Source organism: Panthera tigris, chromosome B4 (genome assembly GCF_018350195.1).
Source record: "Panthera tigris isolate Pti1 chromosome B4, P.tigris_Pti1_mat1.1, whole genome shotgun sequence".
In the NCBI taxonomy this organism is placed as follows: domain Eukaryota; kingdom Metazoa; phylum Chordata; class Mammalia; order Carnivora; family Felidae; genus Panthera; species Panthera tigris.
In genome coordinates this window covers 24710464-24720614 of record NC_056666.1, presented here as the reverse complement: position 1 = coordinate 24720614, position 10151 = coordinate 24710464, and the positions used below count along the sequence as shown (strand labels likewise).

Here is a 10151-nt window from a genome sequence, read left to right as displayed (position 1 = left end):
TTAACTATGGTCTGACCTTGCAGGGTCAACTGTAAGGGGCAGTTGAGTTATCTGGCTGACACTTCGTAAGATGGTTTTGAGCATGCTGGATTGGGCATGCATGCATGCATTCATTCATTCATTCATTCATTCATTTTACAGTTTTGGTGTGTGTGTTTTGTTTGTTTTTAGTAACTCTATATCCAACGTGGGGCCCGAACTCATGACCCCTGAAATCAAAAGTCACATGCTCTAGGAGCACCTGGGTGGCTCAGTTGACTGAGTGTCTGACTCTTGATTTTGCTTAGGTCATGATTTCATGGTCCATGGGATTGAACCCTGAGTAGGGCTCTCTGCTGACAGCACGGATAATCCCTGCTTGGGATTCTCTCTCCAGCTCTCTCTGCCCCTCCCTCCCTCACACATATGCACACACTCTCTGTCTCTCAAAATAAATGAACATTAAAAAAAAAGAGAGAGGGAGTCACATATTCTACCTGATAAGCCAGCCAGGCACCCAAGCAATTACTTAAAAAAAATTTTTTTTAATGTTTACTTATTTTTGACAGAGAGAGAGACAGACAGACAGACAGAGCATGAGCAGGGGAAGGGCAGAGAGGGAGACACAGAATCCAAACCAGGCTCCAGGCTCTGAGCTATCAGCACAGGGCCAGACATGGAGCTCGAATTCGCAAGCTGTGAGATCATGACCTGAGCCAAAGGTGGACATTTAACCGACTGAGTCACCCAGGCATACCCCGCCCCGCAATTATTTTAAAGTTGACTTTTTCTCAGGGGCATTCCTGTACTCCTAGCTGTCTTCACCTGCAACTCCCCTGACCTGAGTTAATGCAATCCATTCTTGTGGGTTTTCTTTCTTCTTAGCTTTCAAGGAATCCAGAGATCCACTTTGGACTATCCTCTTCTGAGGCCTCTTTGCACCTCTAAGCAACCCTTTTGTATGGTAAATGGATCCCCCACAATGGTTCACTCTCCTTCATTCTTGACAAATATCTGGTCCTTCAGAGGCACTCAAGCAGTTTTTGTCAAACCAAATGCTGAGAGTGCGGGATGGTCTCAACACATTAGAATTCTTCTCCCTTCATTAGGGAAAGCACCTTATCCACCCTCTCAGGTTCCAGCTTTCCTGAGTATAAGTCAAAAACTTATAAGTCAAAAAACTGCAAGAGACTCACATCAAGCCCTTCAAATTAGTTTTTTTTTTTAATTTTTCAGTTTATTTACTTATTTTGAGAAAGAGAGTGAGAGCAAGCAAGAGAGGGACAGAGAAAGAGAGGGGGAGAGAGAGAGAGAGAGAGAGAGAGAGAGAGAGAGAGAGAGAGAATCCCAAGCGGGCTCTGCACTGCCAGAGTAGACCCCGATGTGGAGATCGAACTCACGAACTGTGAGATCATGACCTGAGTCAAAGTCAAGAGTCAGATGCTTAACCAACTGAGCCACCTAGGTACCCCCCCAATTAGGTTTTATGAGAAATGAGTACCTTCTCACCCTTCTCCTTTGGCAGCTTTAAATTAGCTGTTTTCTTTCCTAAAATGCATTCTCAAATTCAGAACAGATTACCTACTCATTGTATTACTGTATGATGCAACTGACAGCAACATAGCATTTATATAGAACTTTATAAAGGAAGTCTGTGGTCTAAGTGGGGTGGGGGATCCACATTCTTGCTTATGAGAACTGGAATTTACTTGTGAAAAACTAGGGGCAGGAAAATTGGCATAGAAATAAAATCCTCAGTTCAAATGTATCAACTCTCCAAATTCTTATGACCACTACTAGGTGCTATTTTTTCAGTCCAAAGATCAAGTCTACATTCCACCAACATATTTTATTAAAATACTGCATACTTACAGTAAGAAATATAACCAGCTGGATTGAAGTAACTCAGTATTTACTTTAAAATGAATATAAACAAATACAAATATCTAAAATAAAACACGTATCCATTACCAAAAGTACTCAACTTAATAGAGAGAGGTTACATGGCAAACGGTGGCATTCTGGTAGCTTTGAATGGATAGCTCTGCAAAGTTTACCAGTCCTCCCTAAGTCCATTCTTATTAAACAGCTTTGGTTGGAGTATGATTCAAAATAAGTGAGGCAGATTCAGTATGATGAGGTGAGGAGGTTGACAAATCATTCCAACTTAAAAACAAAACAAAACAAACTATGAAGTGGAATAAAAACCATTACAGCACTCTGGAACTAACTAAAGACCTATAATAAACGAAGAAGTATTTATTCATGAAAATCACTGAAATTTGGTAAGAGCTGTGTGAGTCTGTGGTGCTGTGCTCTCACTTCCCACGTCAGAACTTGCTGCCACTGTCAGAAGGGACTTGCTTGACCTGATGCAGAGTGAGTCAAAGTGGTGATCTCCATGCTAAGCACACAGAGTTATCTAGACTGAGGGTGCAGTCCTGTCTGGGGCAAACAAGGTAAGAGTAGCAAGGTATTTCACTGGAAGTTCTGGGAGGTAAGACAGCCATCTGGAGTTGATAAGCACTCCATATACTCCAGATTTACCGGAGGCATGCAGAGTAGAAACTGAAGCTGGTTCAAACCACCCACGTATCCATGGTTGCCAAGGCGTGCACATACACAAAAAAGGAGAAGCAAAAAGCCTGTTAGAAAGCAAAAACCAGAGCAGTCTTGAAAATGACCCAAATGTTGAATGGACTTGCAAGCCCACACAGATCCATCAGCAGAGTGGAAAGCCTGAATGATGCGGTTTGAACACAACTTCTGTCCAATCTTTGCCTAAATGCTAAGCTAGGCAGGTACAGCAGCAACCCTCAGGAAGCAAGATTTTAAAAATTTTAAAAATGAACAAGAGACATCAATGGCTGCACACTGTAGTAGAGAGGAACTTCATAAATTAACTGGAGGCAAGTTACTGTTACTAAATCAGAATCCATAATTGCTACATTATCTGTAATTCAATAAGATTACAAAGCAAAGAAACAAGAAAGTATGACCCTCACTAAGGAAGAAAAGCATTACATAAAACTGCCTGAGTATTTCCAGATGGTAGATTTAGCAAAGATTTAAAAGCAGCTCTATGAACATGTTCAAAGAACTAACGGAAGCCATGTTTAAAGAATTAATGAAAACCATGATGAAAATGATGCAATGCAAGAAGAATCTCAATAAAAAGATACAAAGTAAATGAAAGAATTGAATGGAAACTTATAGCAGAAAAATATAGTACCTGAAATGGAAAATTCAATTGATTTGAGATGGCAGAAGAATGAGTGAATTTAAGAATCAACGGAAATCATTCAATCTCAAAAGGACAGGGAGAAAAAACAATGAAGAAAACAAACAAAGCCTCAGAGACCAGATTGACATTAAATGTACCAACAACACATGTAAGGAGAATCCCAGAAGGAATAGATAGAAAAGGACAGATACATATATTTGAAGAAATAATTGCCAAAAATTGCTTAAATTTGATGAAAAATATTAATCTACACGTGAAGCTCAATAAATCCCAACTAGGAAAAACATAAGGAGATCCATACCTAAACACATCATCATAGTCAAACTGGTAAAAGACAAAGAGAAACAAAACAAAACAAAACCTTGAGATCAGCAAGAGAAAAAAACCTATCACAAAAGGAGACCAGAATTACAATTAACATATGACTTCTTAACAAAAAATAATAGAGGCCAGCAGTCTGTGGGAGAACATATTCAAAACGAGTGAATAAAAAAAAAAATGTCAACCACGTATTCTATAGCCAGCAAAACTATCTCCCCTCAAAAAACAAAGGCAAAATAAAAAACATTCTCAGCAAAGACTGAAGGAATAAAATTATATAAAGCACTAGTTACATCACCGTATTGTTGAGTTGCTGTAACATGCACAGACATAACATATGAAAATAAGGGCACAGAGAAGAAAATGAGATCTACTGAAATAAAGTTCCTCCATTTTACCAGAATTAACGCAGACTGATAAGATGCACACAGTCATCCCTAGGTCAACCACTGATATGTAACTCAAAAAAGGAAGAACACAAGGATCTATCTCTTCAGATATGAGAAACAGGAAACAAAAAGCACAATGGGAGATGTAAAGACAATTTATATCAATACTAAATTTGAATGAACTAAACACTCCATTCAAATAACAGAGATTGTCAGACTGGATCAAAAAAGCAAGATAAGGGAACTGTATTTAGAATATATATCTCTTACAACATGTAATAAGACAAACAACCCAAAAGTAATGGGGTGGTCTGAACGGACATTTCTCCAAAGAAAATATACAAATGGCCAATAAAAAAGGAGAGGATGCTCAATATCACTAGTGTAGATAAATGTAAATCAGATCCATGAGCTAATATTTCATTCACACTAGAATGGCTTTATCAAAAAGAGAGACTATAAGTACTGTAGAAGATGTACAGAATGATGTAGATGCAGTTCATCAGGTTCTCAAAAAGGTAAACAGAAATTTACTACATGACCTAGCAATTTCAATATTAGAAGTCTATCCAAGAAAAATAAAAACATGCATCCACACAAAGACACGTGTACATACATACATATATACCAGAGAGGGGGAGAGGGAAGAAGAAAGGAGAAAAGAAAGGGAGAAAGGGAGGTGGGCAATTAACAAATGGGATGGTGTATCTGGACCAAGGGTATATAGGAGCTCCTTTTATTATTTTGGTAACATTTCTATAAATTTGAAATTAGATCAAAATTTAAAATTACATTAAAAAAAAGAGAAAAGGATATTGTATAGCAAACTCCCTCTATCAACTTCTTCAATGAAGACCATATACAGCTTAAAAGTTATTAGAAAACTGTAGATAATTTTAATAAAATCACTTCAAGAATATAATTTGGTTGTAAAACCAATACAATGAGCTCTAAAATAATTTTTCTATTGAGTTAAATAAAGTCATCTGTAAATCCTGTAACAACATGTTCTTATTCACAAAATCTGAATGAAAAGCAAACACAACTTTCCATTTCTAACACAGGGTAATCCCAAGTTCACTTAGAAGGTACTGAGATTTGGGGTTAATTTTTCTTTCAATACCAAGCACAATTATATAGTTATTCAGAATTTGAAGTGAGTTACTTTTTATTTAACAAGATACTTGCTGCTTTGAAATAAATTTCATTAGTAAGAGTGATAATGATGTTAAAAAAAAAAGACAATGAAAATGCAAGCTGCATTTCTAAAAGATTATAATCATTTAAATTCTGATGATAGCTGTATGTTTACAATTCTCTACTCTTTGACAGACAAAAACAAAAACAGAACTATTTTATATATGGACAATCTGGAGCATAATTAAGTGCTTCCTAATGAAGTTTCCACTGACCTATGTAGAAATATGGTTCACCAACAGCCAAATGGTATCATTTCTTTATCAAAGGTAAGTGGGACCAGCTAAACACAAAGACAATCCTTCAACAATTTTACTCTGCCAAGTACAAAATACTTCCCAAAAGCCCAAGGCACAATTTTAATTCACATCTGGTAAAGGAACCAACCATAAAATCATTACTTATTTTCAACTTAATAACTGATTGACATTGCTCAAACCAGCTGTTTTCAATCCTAATAGTTCTTTATTTTCTTTAACATATTTGCTATGGGCTAATAATTTGCAATAGGTGTCATCATGAGAATAACCAAAATTAGATTAAATGTGACAAAAGACTAACATAGAGTTTCAGACCCTTAAGTGATGATACTAAGTCAAGAATGGGAGAAAAGCATTGCAAAAGGAGACTACTGAAATGCTACTTATATATTCTTGCAGTAAAACCAGCAATGCATCCATTTTAAGAGTTATCATCTCACTTCCAATTTCTTTCCCTCAAGAACAATTTGAATTTCTTTGGCATCCAGGGTCTCATAGGTTAGTAAAGCTTCTGCTAGATTCTTATGCTCTTTTGCATGAGTCTTCAAGATGTGTTTTGCTCGTTCGTATGAGTCCTGAAATGGAAAAAGCAGGTATCTAAGAGGCAGAAAGGATAAGCAAAAACCATAAATAAGAAACAAATATTCTATTCTTAACCTGAAAATCTATCACATGGATAAATGAGGACGACTTAGACAAGGAGCTACTTAAAGATATAAAAGTACACATTGTACTTACTTTTAAAATAAGGTCTGTGAACAAAGAAATCTACTTCTCTATTCAATATACATGTGTAAAAAGGAAAGGGAGGTTTTGTTCCTTTTACCTTGTGAGATTTCACCCATTTATACAATTGAAATGGCCAGAAAAGATCTACTTTTCTGTTCTTTTCCTTGGTAACAACTCACTGTCAGTCTGTGACAACATCAATTGACCAACACCAAAAAGCATAGGTAGGTCAAAGAAACATAACACAATTATTACAAATAGACATCATTAGACATTCTGAATAAAACTTTTATGTTCAAGTGAAATAATCAAAATCAAGGAAAGTATAAAGTAGTACAAATTATCATGGAATATTATAACTAACAATCAGGGATGAATTAGTAGTAACTTTAAAAATTCTGCTGGAATGAAACTCTTACATGGTAACATGTAAGACAACTATTAGGTTTTTATACTTTTAAGTTTCATATTATTTGAACCTAAAATGTTACAAACTAGTAATCACTTCCATTAATAACGACATAAGTGTGCCAGTTAGTGGAAAGTGTACCTTCTTGCCTTCCTAACCTTACCATTTCAGAAAAAGAATCCAACTTTTATTATGGTTTTTAAGTTTTCACAAATGTATTAGAGCAAGAAAGGAGTATTTCCAATGCTCTAGGAATACTAGAGTATAATTTACTCAAAATAACATAAATAATAAAAGAAGGAGAATGAAGTTTCTGGGAAGGCAGAGGAACTTCCTGTTCTGAAACACCTTCTAAACTTTTCCATTATATAAACTTTTCGTATACTAAACTTCCTTAAAGCATTTCTTCTACCTTCTTGAGTTAATCAAAACCCGGCCATTCTAGAAGTGCCTGGGTGGCTCAGTTGGTTAAGTGCCTGACTTTGGCTCAGGTCATAATCTTGCAGTTTGTGAGCCTGAGCCCCACATCAGGCTCTGTGCTGACAGCTCAGAGCCTAGATCCTGCTTCAGATTCTGTGTCTCCGTCTCCTTCTGCCCCTCCCCTGCTCATGCTCTGTGTCTCTCTGTCTCAAAAATAAATATTAAAAAAAAATTTTTTTTAAATAAACCCTGGCCCTCCTGGGGAGACTTCTAAGCCCTCAAGTGACAGTTATTAGTTCACTCTTATCCCAGACATTTCAGGGTAAAGAGCTGAGTTCTTTGTTCCCCTCACCATTGCCAGACCATTACATAAAGCAAGATTCCTTTGAAGTTTACACCATCTGACTATATAGCCCTATCCAATATCCTTCGTTTTGCTATCTCCTACCCTAATTATAGTTCTCATTCACTAGACACCTGGCATTAACTCAGTCTTGTCCATTCCAAAACGTGCCATCATGCATATCCAAATGGCATGCACATATCCAACCTCTACACTAAGCACCAGACCCATGTATCCTGCCCAACTTGAAATCTTCACGTGAACAATGAAATGACACTGAATGTGAAAAGACATTTCACGTTCAACATGTAACTGAGCTTGTGATCTACAAACTTCCCCCACCTTAGGCCATCATCTGCGTTTTCTCAGTAAACAGCACATACAACTATACAGCTACTGGGCATTGAAATAAAAAAGACTTTTGTTTTCAAAGACCTTTGTTCTTCATTCTCAGCACAGGCACACAGCTAACACAAAACAAATGATATTTGTTGAATAAAATATACATCAGAATGATACACCAATAAAGACTCAAATAACATCCCCCATTCTCACAGCGCTATGGTTTCACAGCTAACGTAGAATATTTATAATTATTGATATAAACCATTCTTAGCCTATGGCCAGAATAAAACAAAGCTCCACTCTATGACCAGAGGATCCCAAATGACATATTAAAATCATAGTCGCAATGGTGCACTTATCTTTATTTTATATACACACACACACACACACACACACACACACACACACACACACACACACACACATATATATATGGTGACATTTCTAAAGAATAGAGAACAACCAATATTCCTTGGAAGTACCTTACTATTTATGACTAGATAGATACATAAGCATAGAAAAATATGACTATTACCCTTAGAAGGATTCTAATTTCTTGTTCAATAGCAGATTGAGTTTCTGGACTCAGTTTCCCTGTATCACTGTAGGTCATAACGCCAAGCTAAAACAAATTAAGAAGAAAGAAATTGAACAGAAAAACCCTAAACCACTAATAAATGTAACAGAGGAAGTATTATCCTATACTTAAGGAAACATTATAGGGAAAAGGAAGAAATTCAATATAAACACACCTTGAAGGCAAAGAAATTTCTTTATTCTTCTGAAAGTTTAAGACTTAATTAAAAGTATGAGCAAGAGAAAAAAATTAAAATTATACATATGATTCTGAGTACCCTGTTAGAAAACCTTCACAGCTATTCCTAATCTAGAAATCCACAATGCAGTGTATTAGCAGCGCTTCATGAAGCCACAGTGATAATGTAGGAAAGTGAAATATGTGAAAACGGTAAAGTAAGAAAGCTGAGCAAGTAGGTGTTTTATGTCATATGAAGAGAAATAGAAGATCTCAACATCTGCTTAGCTCATGAAATACTACCTACTACTATCCAGGTAGCTAGAATGGAAGGAGAATACTAAACTTTATCACTCAGACAACGACATTCAGTTTAGAATAAGCTGAGACGGGAAAAGTAAATGTTATCAATTTATAATGAGAACCCTCTCTCACAAAGAGGCACTTGGCAAATTATCATTTGATTCATGAGGAAGGAAGAAAATGAAGTATTATAGGGGTGCCTGGGTGGCTCAGTCGGTTAAGCATCAGACTTTGGCTCAGGTCATGATCTCACAGTACATGAGTTCAAGCCCTGTGTCAGGATCTGTGCTGACAGCTCAGACCCTGGAGGCTGCTTCAGATTCTGTGTCTACCCTCTCTCTCTCTCTGCCCCTCCCCCGCTCACACACTCTCTCTCTCAAAAATAAACAAACATTAAAAAAAAAATTTAAAGTGGCTATTACCTTTTCGCTCATTCCAAATTTTGTAACCATCCGCTTTGCTATTTTAGTTGCATTGTCAAAATCACTGGAAGCACCTAAATTTAAAAATATACAAAGAACTCAATTTTTAAAAAAAATGTTTAAATCAGCAAGCACAATTTGAACTAAAGCCATTTGTTACAGCCAACCTGTTGTAATATGGTCAGTTCCAAATATCAGCTCCTCAGCCACTCTTCCACCCATACTAACATCCATCTGTGCAAGCAGCTGGGCTCTAGTTTCGTTCCATCTGTCATTCTCAGGCAACAGGGACACCTAGACAATCGGAAACAAAGAAAAACTTTAGATACCGCTTGAAATATTTATATTAATAATCAGAATTATCATTTGGCTCTCACTATTGTACTTAAAATCATGATGCTGGCAGCTCTAACTGAGACAATCAGTAGAGACGGTCATTGGGTGACTGATGACAAAACTGGCAGTACAAAAAAATCAGAAAAATTATTAGAGAGCAAAAATTCATTTTATATATGTAATAGATACATAACGCTGCAATAGGACAAACTTATCCCCGGGTACACATAAGTGCTTAAAACGTCTTTCATTAGAAAGAGAGGAGAATGAAACGTGTACTGAATGAGAAAAACCTTAGAAAAACTCTTGAACCGCCAACACAGTTTCTCTGTGGAGGGAAGAGCACAAAGACATATTTAAGAATGATCCTTTGTTGTCACTCCTTTGTTGTCAGAATGTTTCAGAAGAAAGTGATCCACAAACTTGGGAATTAGTTGAATTTTCTTTTAAATTATTTTCATCAATAATTCCCTTCATCAGCTTTTGGAGAGTGCTATTTGAAAGGAAAACAAACAAATAAACATACGCCACAAGATACTTACGTGTCCAAGCGTTGGGCCTCGTGGCATGATTGTAGCTTTGTTTATTGGCATTGCATCTTTAGTGTAATATGCAATAATAGCATGACCAGATTCATGATATGCTGTGATGGTTTTGTTTTTGTTATCAATTTCCACGCTCCTACGTTCAGGCCCTAAGG

The 10151-nt window shown here is 36.6% G+C and overlaps 1 protein-coding gene across 1 annotated transcript in view; it reads right to left on the bottom strand.

Annotated features, from left to right (window-relative positions):
* Positions 1-1874: 1874 nt before the first annotated feature.
* The window catches only part of YME1L1 (YME1 like 1 ATPase), a 52115-nt gene continuing 43838 nt past the window's right edge, over positions 1875-10151 (bottom strand). The window contains exons 15-19 of the mRNA XM_007081325.3: positions 9994-10145; positions 9283-9409; positions 9116-9189; positions 8172-8258; positions 1875-5965 (exon numbers count right to left, since the gene is read on the bottom strand). Coding sequence (XP_007081387.2) covers positions 5822-5965; positions 8172-8258; positions 9116-9189; positions 9283-9409; positions 9994-10145 — 584 coding nt within the window. The 3' untranslated portion in view covers positions 1875-5821. The remainder of the gene's footprint in view (positions 5966-8171; positions 8259-9115; positions 9190-9282; positions 9410-9993; positions 10146-10151) is intronic.